This window comes from Coprinopsis cinerea (assembly GCF_000182895.1).
Source record: "Coprinopsis cinerea okayama7#130 chromosome 3 map unlocalized cont3.3, whole genome shotgun sequence".
NCBI lineage: Eukaryota > Fungi > Basidiomycota > Agaricomycetes > Agaricales > Psathyrellaceae > Coprinopsis > Coprinopsis cinerea.
The window spans coordinates 831,191-843,958 of NW_003307542.1; the positions used below are offsets into that span (position 1 = coordinate 831,191).

The following is a 12,768-nucleotide window of genomic DNA, read 5'->3' on the forward strand; positions in this document are numbered from 1 at the left end:
AGCCCCGGCGGGCGTTGCGATAGATATCCTCGCGATTGCTTTCTTCTTGTCCTAGCTGTCGATTTCAAATGCCAACCATACGATTGTCCAACGCAGCCAACCGCCGCACCTGCACAAAATCCGCAGACTGACTTCGTCATTCCATGACTATGACTCCTGGGTTCAGTCGCAATCAAAGCCATCTTTGGTCTACCGTTGACGCGATGTGCGAACTGGGGAAATGAAACGCAAAAACCAACGCCGAAAACGGCCACGTGCATTCCTTTGGAACGAGAAGGGAGTCATCTGTACCAGGGCGTGTTTGGTTGGTTCCGCTTACTGGTTCCCAAGTCATGAAGCTGTGTCTTGAGCCGTACTTCTGGGACAGTTGTGCCTTCAAAACCTTATCTGGCAGGAAATTTCTAGAGCCCGGGTTGCGATTACCCCCTCCCTTTTCCCTTTTGCTGCTCAAGTGCCGGATAGCAAGCGAGTATGGCTTATTGGGAAGCGCTACCACCGCCTGGTGAAAATGGTCCTAAGAAGCGGGGAAGGGTTAGTGTTGACAAGCGCAGACGCGATCAAGGCCTTTTGTTCACCACTGGGAAGACGTGTCCGGTGGGGTTGAACGATGAAGGAACGCGAATCTTGAATGGTACGTACTTTCTATGCGCTCTGCGTCAACGCTGAAAACTAACACCGCTTTTCTAGATTTTGCGGATAGGTTCGGTCTGAACCCAACATCCCAGGAGGTAGCTACGCTGCATGGACAACTCCAGGTTTGTCGAGCAACTACGTGCGGGAAAGCTAGATTGCTGGTGGTTCAAGTTACACTATTGACGATGTTCAATCATGGTTTCGCGAGAAGAGAGAGGCACGGAATGGGAGCGGAAGGGCTGCGAGAGCCTTAGCTGTAAAAGCCAAAGCCAATTGGTTGGCTTCAGTCAAGTCTTTCATGAGGACGAGGCGGCAGTTGACTGAGGAAGGGCTGCGTATTTTGAACGGTAGGCTTCCTCTCAAGTATTTCTATTGCGCATCTAACGATCACATGTTTGTAGAATTCAAGCAAGAATATGGACCCAACCCAACGTACGAGCAATGCAAGGGGCTGCTCAGTCGAGTTGTGGTATGCTTTGTTTTTGCAATTGCGTCTCTCACGTACTCATGGTCTTTGTCCTTGCAGGAAGCAGGAAACGATCACTACACAGCTGAATCCGAACCTGGCTCTCCCTCCACTGCCAGACGAGGGCGACCGTCGAAGTGGAAAGGCTTCAATATGGAAGGAAATCGCCACGCAGGAAACATGCCACCTGGGCGCTCTGCGTCAGTCGAGCAGAGCTCCGGCATCGTCTGAAGAAGACGGAGAACCGCGCGACTCTGGCGATGACCCTGCGGCGTCAGGCGAATCATATACTACTCGAGGTACGAAAACTCTGAACTCTCTCTCGCATGGGACTTGAAACTCAGTGGGTACGTCCAGAACACGCGCAACCTCTTTCTGAGAACCGCGAACTCCAAATCCCACTTTTGGAGACGATGTCGACTTTGCTGAACTTGAAGGTGATGTTGACACTTTGCAACCGGATCGTGAAACAGGGTCCATGAGAGGAGTTGACGAAGAGCTCGACGAAGGGCGACGACCGAGTACGCCAGATTTGCCGGGGAGCAGGGGTAGTGTTTCTGAAGAGGATGTAGATGCCAAGGTGACTAAGGATGAATCGGCGGAGCAGCTTCTTGGTGCCACGTCGCTTGCGCCAGATGGGCCGCCAGACCAGCTTGATCCCTTGAACTCCCTGCTCCCGACCGAATCTTCTTTTCCGTCCACTCCCATTGAATGCAATAGCTTTGAAGAACGCGATCCAGATCTCGACGCCATGGTGGAAAATATCCGCGAGATCCTGGCTACATACCCCTCTGTTGCTGCTTCTCAGGCAGGACTAAATCCCCAATCCCCTTCATTCTGGGAGCCGTATACTCGACGAGTGCAAGCTCTCACTTACCCGTTTCGTTCTTGACGGCACATAGACTTCGACTTAACCTCGATGCTCCTGACTTGTTTTCTTAGACATCACCCCGTCGTTCTCTGCTCATTGTACGCTGTTTGAGTAATGATAGACCGGTGTTTTTTTCGGAGCATTACCATTCATGCCAGTAGACGCGCGGAACCCCTTGATATCTCCGAAGATCTTCGACCGGATGGGCGTCTAAGTACACCGAGGGTAATGAACCAATCTGATGTACTTCTTTCTTATTCTCCTTAAGATGAACGTTCTGCTTGTTACTTGTGTGTTATCGGACGCGCCAAAGGCCACATACATCACGGGATGAGAAGCCAGACAGGGTCTTGGGAAGCCCTACTCCGGGGTCCCCTTCGCCTATTGGATATGTGTCACTGTGACGAGCTTCATTCCTTGAGAGTTCATTAACGTTCATTCTGTGACCATATTGAACCACCAAGACCCACTCTGACACGTCCCAAACACAAGCAAACTGGGAACTTGAGTGATCATATCGGCCATGCCATCTGTTTCCCAAAAACCATGTTCACCACGCCCTGCAGCTGTCCCCTTTCAAATAACCATGTCATCTACTTCGCCCACGGTGGGAAGGCAGACACGTGTGACGTAGTTCACCTCGATGTACAGTGAACAAAGAAGACGCGCCAACGGACCAACACCAATGCCAGTGGGCACCTCGCCATCTGAACCCAGAAGGGCTGGCCATCCTGCTTGGTAGGTCTTGCATGACTGTCAGAGGACGACTGATGCTGATTTCTCGATTCCAGCATTCAGTAAAGGGCACGGCCTTTACCCTACAACACCCCAAGTCGACGCGTTGCTGAAGCAAGTCCAAGTGGGTCTTTCAAACTAACCAGCGAAAAGTGGGCCAGCGATTCCATCGTGGCAAGATCCGAGTTATTTCAACTCAAGGAGGGCGAAATAAAAAAATAATATCAATGAAGAATTAATCGAAAATTAACGGAAAAAAAAAAAAAAGAAAATGTCCTCGGCCGAAATCGAACCCTTGACCGCAGCGGGCCGCGATCACATGGCAACTGATCACGTGGGCGCGATGATGGGATCAAAGGGGCAATCGCAGCGGGAAGACAATGAATAACCGAGTTAAAATAACTCGGAACTGGTTCCAATAAGACCCATGATCACGTGATCAGTTGCCCAGCACTTTCTGGTACTTTTCCCAAACCTTTCCACCCCTTTCTGCCTGCCCCGGCTCTCACCTGAACCTATGGAGCCTGAGCCCCTCCTAAGGTAGAATGAATCAGGGCCAAACCGGGAGGTAGACCAAGGAAAACGAAACCAAGTTTCGGAAGAGAGGAAATGGCTTTCGATGTTCGAGACCACCAGGGATGACGAATATGGAAGCATATCACTGTTATCACAAAAAGAAATCTACATACAAATGAAATTGCAAGCAGGGTTATCGCAAAATTGCAGTGGAGAGTATGGAAAGACTACAACACTGCGCACGCGAGTCAAATCCACTAGCATATGCAAGTGTCTAACCCTACGTACCTCCGGAAGTTGGGCTACTAGTATCGAAAGTGCTACATAATGTTATTATTACTTGGGAATAAAACATACAAGTGCGCAGAACGCGAATAGATTAACATAGCTGGTTGCTCAAAGTGAAAGCGAGGTTTTCGAGCGTTGGTTGGAAGGTGTTACGAATTCCGCCCCTATCTTTTCTCTTCGCGTCCTTTCTCTATCACATGACTCATCTTCTTGTTCACATGATCCCCTTTTTTATCTCGTGACTATTTTATCAGTTAATTCTTCTTACTGCTGCGGCGCAGCCTTTTTTGACTCTTTATGACTCCTTCTTGCTGCGGCGCAGCCACTCTCTATTGTTCTCTAATTTATCTCTGCTGCGCTCCGCAGTAACCTGTGCTCGCGCAGCCTTTCTCTCTGATTTCTCTTGACTCATATTCACGTAGCTAGATAGGTATATAAGCTCTGTAGATACCTCTCTTGTTCCTTAGCTAGTTCTCGTGAATCATACCCACTTCTCCTCTTCTCTCGAACTCGCTCTAGTCGTCTTAAAGACAATACCTCTTGTGAGGCACTCTTAGACGCCTATACCCTCGAACTCGCCTCGGAACCACGACTCTACAGTCGACGTGCATGCTCACTTGAGTTCGCGTCCCTTGACCGTAACAGAAGGTGTTCCAAAGCTGGTCAAAATCTTCCAAAGAACGCGGAGCAGGTGCATGCACGGCACTAGAAGCCGCCGCCTCCCGCACACCATCAACGAGAGCCTGCAATACCAAACCTGTTTCCACCTTCAAAACTGATTCGGCAGAAATGGCTGGCGGAATGGGTGGCGGCGGTGGGTCGTTGAAGTCGCTTTCATTGGATAAAGCCTTTGGAGGAATTGAAGCGCCTGGCAGTGGCGATATTGACGTTGGCGGCAGATACTCTTCTGAAGCAGCCAGTAAAGTGCAGGGTGACAAAGGGGCTAAAGGCTCCGCCGTCGGTGACGCAGCAGGAGTCGGAAGACCACCGACAGGCTCAATTTCTGCCAGCCCATCTGAATCCACGTCGACATCCATTCTGTTTGATTGCATATGAGCCTCAATTGCGCCTTTTTCAACGCCGGACAGTCGAGCCCATATTGCAATTATCTCGTCAGTGGGGTTGGGCGTGGCCTCGAGCAGCAGCCGGAGCTCACTGATTTGAAAATCGCTGAGCTTTTCAGCAAGTTCTGGGCCATCCCCTTTCATTGGAATGTTCAGCGTTAAACTTGGACGCAAGGAATTTACATACCGCCATTGTCAACAGGTTGGGAAAGCCCCGTGCTCGAGATTGTGGGACTACCCGTGGTTTCGCGGTTTGTGGTATGATTTGCACTCGATGCAGGAGCGCTCGCCTTCCTTGGTCCTCTTGCCCGTTGATTCTTGAACCAATGCAAAACATTCTTGGGTGTGTAATGGTCATTCCCGGCTGCCTGTAGTAATCTTAACGTGTGGTCATCCATTGAGACCAGCTCAATTGTTTTACCTGAAGAAGCTTGCAGATTTCTTTACGTTCTGCTACGGAAGGGTTCATACCATGTTCATCCATCCACCCTTTGTCGTGTCAGTTGATTTCCAACCGCATTTGCAGATTAACAGAAAACCCACTTGACATGATTCGAGTTCCCTCGGAATTGACGAATTTGACTCCGGACTCCATCCTTCTCTTGTTCATTTGGCGAACGAGAAACCAGCTGTGTAGGGTCTTCAACGTATAGCCTTGGTTTCCAATGGACTAGAATAACGTTAACATTCAACGCTATCCGGTATGACTTTTCCCCTACCGTAACTTCCCCCAGCAACAGTTTTAGTTCTTCAGCGTTGGGGTTTAACCCATGCTCATTTTGAAAGTAGGGAAGGACAGGGGTAACCCCCGGGTAGCCGGACACCTACCCTTACCCCCACCCCCCAAAACCCCTACCCCTCAGTCAGGGGTAGGGGTTTGGCCAAGGGTAGCCGGAGACTGTCAGGGCTCGTGCAACCGCCGGGTCTCGATACGTGCAACTACACCCTTCCTTCACCCTCAACACCATTCGATATTATTATTCGTATTTTCTCTAATATATTTTATTTGTTATACCCACTTCATTTCAGCCCGCCGGTTCCTCTTTTGACTTTGACGCGCGACGTTCGCGGAGCGTGGGAAAGGTCACGACTGGCGCGCGCGCGCGGCCTCGCGGCTGTGCCGGAACTCTCGGATCCGCCGGATAATCCTGTGGACTTTAGACGCGCGCTTGGCGAGCTGTCCAACGGGTTCTTGTTATTGTGTATTCGAAGTACGTCCTATTCTGTCATTCCTCTATCTCTATATCCGCCCGTGCACTGGATCTTTCTGAGGCTCTATTCTCGACACTTGATTTTCTAGTGACCGATTCCGATATCGATTGGGGCACCTGGAAGGACTTGTCAGCCATCTTCAAACAGGCATTCACTCCGATCAATGAACAAGAAGACGCCTTACAGCGCCTAAAGACGATGACCCAAGGAAAGAAGACGGCTGAAGAACATGTAGCCGACTTCAAGATTGTCCTATCGAAAACCAATCTCCTCTCCAAGGATCACGCCAACAAGACCGAAGATCAAAGAGTTGCAGACGCTGGAGACACTGTAGCCAGAGACTACTTCCAAGCCAGTCTGAACGATCCGCTTCGAAAGAAGCTCTTCGACCTTGAGAAACCACCTCGAACCTTCAAGGAGTGGACAGAGAAGGCCATCGAAAAAGACAACAACTACCGTCGCTACTTTGCCCTCACCAACAAGGCTCCTGCCAAAACCTCGACCTCCACCCGACAGTGGAACTTCAGTCGCCCCACTCCCGCCAAAGACCCTATGGCTATGGATATCGATGCCATCATCTCCAAAGTCAAGGGCTTAGACCAGTCTGCAGGGACCGCTTTAGAGCAACACATCAGGGCAATCAGTCTCGGGAAGCTCTCTCCCCAAGAAAGGGCTGACCTGATCAAGAGAGGAGGATGCTTCCGTTGCCGAAAAGACGGACATCGCTCCTGGGAATGCCCCAATAACTCCACCAACAATCGCTCTGCAGGAACCAGCAACCAGAACACCAGTAACCGTCAAAACTGGTCTTTCCGCCCAAAGAATGGCAAGGATCTCTACACCAACATCCGAGCCGCGATCCAAGAAGCAGGAGAGGAAGTCGTTGAAGAATTTTACAAGGGAACTCGAAACCAACCAGGGTTTTTAGAATGGAGACCTGCATCGACGTCAGTGTCTCCCTATTTATCGATTCATTCTGCCTTAGTAGCCCGAAAGAACAATAAATGCTTATTTATTCCAATGCATCTTGAGGGCGAAACGGAGAGTGGAAAGATAATCGTCGACACCGAAGGAATGATAGATTCTGGAGCTGGAGGGAAATTCATCGACCAAAACTTTGCCCGAAACAAGAAACTCCCACTCGCAACTCCTTCCAACCCCTCTGAAAGTCTACAACGTAGACGGAACCCTGAACAAACAAGGAACCATCCGATACTCAACCACCATGAACGTCACTATCCACGGACACACACGACCCATTACCTTCTACATCACCGGCCTTGGAAAACAGAAAGTCATCATGGGTTTTCCCTGGCTTGAGGAAGCCAACCCCATCATCGACTGGAGGAAGGGTACCCTTGAGTGGCGACAGAGCCCTTCGTCAACACCACCGATCAGACCCACCAAGCCTTACTGTCGTGAACAGCCGGTATAGCCCCTATTTTTCGTCTTATCTTATCTAATCTGTTTCGCATCTTATCGTTCCACTTTCCTTTACTCCGTTCGCCTCCTTATTCCCTCTATGGACTCTTTCACTCATGGAACACTGCCTCGCATTGCCCTTTGCCCTACCCTATCGCCCTTATTGTTACGCACTGCCTTCTGACACACTCTGACACCTTCTTGTTCCATTATTGTTTCATCCTTGTTCTTCGCGCAGCCTTCGCGCAGCCTCATGACCTTTCTTATTGTTCTTCGATGTTTCACCATTTGTTCGTCATTCTGACTCACTGCGGCTATGTAGACAGTAGAATAGGTATATAAGCTAGGTAGTCTGCTCTGTATTTCCTCAGCTTGACCTCTTCGTCAATACATCGCTTCAGCCTTCATCTGCATTTGTCGCTCATCGCTCTTATCTTACTCGCCGCTCTTATCTGCTCCGCATCACTGGTCTTTGGTTTGGTTTAGTGTTCGCTCTTCGCGACATTAGGTCAAGCTACCCCCGTGCACTGGCAACGCCGATCGTTGTCCCTGCATTCCGGATCCCCTGGCACTCTGGTTGACCTGCCGATCAGGTCTTACTCTGGCAACTCTGGTTTTCCGACACCGTCAAGATTAGCTGCGCAGGATACCCACACTTCTTCGCCTCTAGTAAAGACCTCAACCCTGACAAGTGGTTTGGCATCGACTGCCACCTCGATAGCAAGGAAGAGGTTGTAGAGTGTGACAGTTCCCCCTGCCCCTACCGCCTCAGTCTCCGACCCACCTTATCACCAGTTACGACGCCTCCAGACAGCCAGCTTCTACGCTGCTGTTTGCACCTCCGACAACGCCGTAAAAGCCCGCGAATTTGCCGAATCCAGGAAAGAAGAATCGAAGAAGAAATCCTCCACAGTAACTCCGCCGCCTAACGTCACACAGCTCTTACCAGAAGATTCTCCCCACTCACGAATTCGCCGACGTCTTCAGTAACGCGAAGGCTTATTCGCTTGCGCCACATCGCCCCTATGATTTGCGCATTGATCTGGATGAGTCACAGCCCCTTCCTCCGAGTCGGCTCTACTCCCTCTCCCCGGCGGAAACCACAGCGCTACGCGAGTTCTTGGACGAGAATTTGCGCGCAGGTTTCATTCGTTCGTCGAACTCCCCGCTTGGTGCGCCCATTCTCTTCGTCAAGAAGAAGGATGGTTCCCTTCGCCTCTGTGTGGATTATCGGGCTCTCAACCGCATCTCAAAGAAGGATCGCTATCCGTTACCTCTCATTTCGGACCTTCTTGCGGCCCCGGCGCGTGCTAAGATCTACTCCAAGATCGACCTCAAGCACGCGTACCACCTTGTGCGCATCGCGGATGGGGATGAGTGGAAGACAGCTTTTCGTACTCGTTATGGGTCTTTCGAGTGGTTGGTGATGCCCTTTGGCCTCACTAACGCACCATCGGCTTTCCAGCGCTTCATGAACGACATCTTCGCAGACATGACGGACGTCTCAGTCATTGTCTACCTCGACGACATCCTTGTATTCTCGGACGATATCACTCAGCATCGTCAGCACGTCAAGGAGGTACTCCGTCGACTTCGCAAACATGGTCTTTTCGCTTCCCCGAAGAAGTGCGAATTCCATGTCGATCGCGTCGAGTATCTCGGGTACATTCTGTCCCCCGACGGGCTCACCATGTCGTCTGAGAAGGTCCAAGTCATCCAGGACTGGCCCGAACCCCGTTCAGTGAAGGACATCCAGTCTTTCCTTGGGTTCGCGAACTTCTACCGCCGGTTCATCCATGGCTACTCGGACATCGTCGTTCCCCTTACGCGCCTCACTCGCAAGGACGTTCCCTTCGAGTTCTCCGCCGCTGTAAGGGCAACCCTAGCCGCACCGGTGGACACTCACACACGGGTCTGACAGGGGAGAATCCAAAGTCTATTGAGCCTCTGAGAAACAACGACAACTACAAGGGCCTACCTGACAGGGGAGAATCCAAAGACAAAAGCCTAAGGAAACCTGTCAGTGCGGAGCGACGATGATCGACTACTAGAGACCGTGGGACTAAACTATACAGTTGATGCAGCCACCCATGCTGTGGAGCATCTGAGACACATCAGTGGAGCAAGCTGTGTCGGAAAGGTTTTGGAGGGGTCGTGGGAAACTACTTCCCGAAATGGAAGTATGACGCACATCGTCCAAGCCATCGAGAATCTGCAGGTAGGATTCTCGTAATCACGCTTACCTTACTCCACATAGGGGCCGGTGATACAGGAGAAGTCAGAGAAAGCGTCTGGTCCCCTTACATTACCCCCCCTTCAAGGTGCAGCGCCCCGATGCACCGGGACTGGCCGCCACAACTCGTCTGTCCTCCTTCTCCAACGCATACCCTCGAACAGAAGGGTACGGATACGCCGAGGGGCACCCGGATTCTGGCGGTAGAACCGAGCTACCAGAACGGGGGAGTTGACGTTCTCCTCTGGTTCCCAGCTGTTCTCCTCGTAGCCATACCCTTTCCACTTCACCAGGAACTGGAGCTTGTTCCGGTGAATACGGCTGTCCAAGATCTCTTCCACCTCGTACTCCTCCTGGTCATCCACGATGACTGGAGGCGGGGGTGGGCGAGCTCTTCGACCAGGGATGGGGTCTGGGACTGCAGGAGTGAGTTTGACGACAGGGAAAACAGGGTGGAGACGTTGCATCGAGGGGGGAAGCTTCAGGCGATAGGCGTGTGATCCAACTGCGGCCTCCACCTTGAAAGGCCCAAGTTGGCGGTGCGCCAGTTTCTTTGAGGGGCGTGTGGTGGTAATATCACTCGCATCCAAGTACACCTTGTCCCCAGGCTTGAAGACCGGAGTGGGGTCCCTTCGGCGGTTGTAGTACCGAGCCATGTCGTCCTTTGCCTTGGCGAGGGCTGCCTTGGCCTCCTCCAGTGCCTTCTCCATCCGGTCCTTGAACTCGTTAACCGTCTCCAGTCGTGAGGGTTCCTGGTGCGGTTCGAAGCCCATCCTCGGGTGACGACCAGTATCCAGCATGAATGGTGTCTGCTGGGTGGATGAGTGGACATGGTTGTTGTACTGGAACTCCGCCAAGGGGAGGAGTTCGTCCCAATCGTCCTGTCGTTCGTTCACAAACACCCGGAGATACTGCTCCAACTCCATGTTCACCCGCTCCGTCTGTCCATCGGTCTGGGGGTGGTAAGCGGTTGAGGAGGCAAGCTTGATCCCTAGTAACCGGTACAGCTCCTTGGTGAACTCCGCCACGAACTGTGTTCCCCGATCAGATACCACCTGACGTGGCAGCCCATGGTGCTTCCAGACATGCTGAAGGTAGAGCCGAGCAGCACCAAGCGCGGTGACCGTGGTGTTGGTGGGGAGGAAGTGGGCACGCTTGCTGACCGAGTCCACCACATTCATGATGGCGTCATGACCATGGGAGTCGGGAAGCTCGACGATAAAGTCCACACTGACGGTGTCCCAACGAGACTCCGGGATGGGGAGAGGGTGGAGTTCGCCTACTGGGCGGCGTCTCTGGATCTTGGTTCGCATGCACATGTCGCACGTCCGGCAGTACTGACCAATGTAGCGGGACATCTGGGGCCACCAGTAGTTCCGAGACACAAGTTCCAACGTCTTCCAACGACCAGCGTGGCCTGCCACCTTGGTGTCATGATGCTGCGCCACAATACGTCTTCGGAGCTCAGGGTCGTTGGGGACGTAGATCTTGCCACAGTAACACAGGAGGTGGTCCTGGACAGACCATTCCGAAGACCGGACCGACTTGGCAGACGAACTCTGAAGCTCGCGAGCAGCCTTAGCCACTGACTCTTCGTGCAGACCTTGAGCGTTGAACCGACGGATGGCACGCAGGATGTCGCGCTCTTCACCCACCAACTGGACTCCTTCCAAGGCCCGGATGGCAAAGAACTCTGGTTTCAGGAGAGTAATCCCCTCGTTGTCCCCAGAGCCATCACCATGGTCTGCTCGTCGTGACAAGGCATCGGGCTTGCCCATCGACTGACCTGGGCGATGATGCAAGCGGAAGTCAAAACGGGCAAGGGAGAGAGACCAGCGGGCCTGCCGGCGGTTGAGCTTCTTGGCGGTGGTGAAGTACTGCAGGTTCTTATGGTCGGTCCAGATCTCGAAGGGGTGTCGTGCTCCCTCAAGGAAGTGTCGCCACTCCTCGAGCGCCCGCATGATTGCCAACATCTCTTTGTCATGGACATTATAGTTGCGCTCTACCTCGCTGAGGCTCTTGGAGTAGAACGCAACCGGATGCCACTTCCCATCCTCCTTGGACTGTTGGGAGAGAACAGCTCCCGTGGCAAAGTCCGAGGAGTCGGCCTCGACCCGGAAGGGGAGGTCGTCCTGGGGGGACACCAGGATGGGCGCGGAGGTGACCGCCGCCTTCAACTTCTCAAAGGCACCCTGTTCTGCGGGACCCCAGGACCATGCACAGTCCTTCTTGGTGAGGTCGAACAAGGGGCGAGCGTGGTGAGAGAAGTTGGCGATGAAGCGGCGGTAGAAGTTGACAAACCCAAGGAAGCTCTGGACTTCCTTGCGAGACTTGGGAACAGGCCACTGGGCGACACCTGCAATCTTGACCGGGTCCATCTCCACATGGTCCTCCGAGATGATGAGACCTAGGTACTCAATCTTCTGCTTCTCGAACTCGCACTTCTCAGGCTTGAGGAAGAGCTTGTGCCGACGCAGCCGGTCCAAGACCAGGCGAGTGATCCGTCGGTGTTCATCGAGTGTCTTGGTGAAGATGAGAATGTCGTCTAGGTAGATGCAGACAACACCTTCCATAATAAGGTCATGGAAGATGTCGTTCATCATCGTCTGGAATGTGGCGGGACTATTTGTGAGCCCAAAGAACATGACCAGTGGTTCATAGAGACCGCGATTGGTACGGAACGCCGCCTTCCACTCATCACCCTCCTTGATGCGGACATTGTTGTAGCCCCAACGAACATCCAGCTTGGTGAACCAGCGGGCACCACGGAGGCGATTAACGAGTTCAGAGATGAGGGGGAGGGGGTAGCGGTTCTTGATGGTCATGCTATTCAGCACTCGGTAGTCCTGGACCAGTCGGAGGGAACCATCCTTCTTCTTGATGAAGAAGACCGGCGAAGCCATGGGCGACTTGGAGGGGCGAATGCGACCAGTAGCCAAGTTCTCCTGTAGGAAAGCATCCAGCTCCTTCTGCTCGTCTAGCGCCAGTGGGTAAACCTTGCAGCTCGAGGGCTTGGAGCCTGGTTCAAGCTCGATAGCATGGTCCCAAGGCTTGCGCTCCGGAAGGACATCAAAGGAGGCCTTCGAGATAAGGCTGGACGCGGGTGCAGGTCGTACACAGGTACCCGTGACCCGACCCGCCAAGAAACCCCATGGGTATGTGACCCGTGGGTCCAGGTAACCCGTGGCCAAAATACCCGCAAGGGTGCAGGTATAGCTTTTAGCCTCACAGGTACCTGTGGGTGGGTACCTGCCAGCCTGTTGGTGACCATGTCCACTGTAATAATGCTTCAAAACCGCTCAGAAATGAACCTAATCTCTGTATATCA

At 52.6% G+C, this 12,768-nt stretch overlaps 2 protein-coding genes across 2 annotated transcripts; one reads left to right on the top strand and one right to left on the bottom strand.

Annotated features, from left to right (window-relative positions):
- Positions 1–471: 471 nt before the first annotated feature.
- Positions 472–1,991, top strand: CC1G_04696 (hypothetical protein; the record flags this gene model as incomplete). The annotated part of the gene is made up of 6 exons (XM_001829955.2): positions 472–631; positions 688–728; positions 788–980; positions 1,035–1,102; positions 1,167–1,398; positions 1,573–1,991. 6 exons carry the CDS (start codon positions 472–474, stop codon positions 1,989–1,991), a joined length of 1,113 nt encoding a protein of 370 aa, XP_001830007.2.
- Positions 1,992–4,033: 2,042 nt separating this feature from the next.
- On the bottom strand, positions 4,034–5,168 carry CC1G_04697 (hypothetical protein; the record flags this gene model as incomplete). The annotated part of the gene is made up of 4 exons (XM_001829956.2): positions 4,034–4,710; positions 4,761–4,941; positions 4,995–5,062; positions 5,117–5,168. 4 exons carry the CDS (start codon positions 5,166–5,168, stop codon positions 4,034–4,036), a joined length of 978 nt encoding a protein of 325 aa, XP_001830008.2.
- Between the last annotated feature and the right edge of the window lie 7,600 nt (positions 5,169–12,768).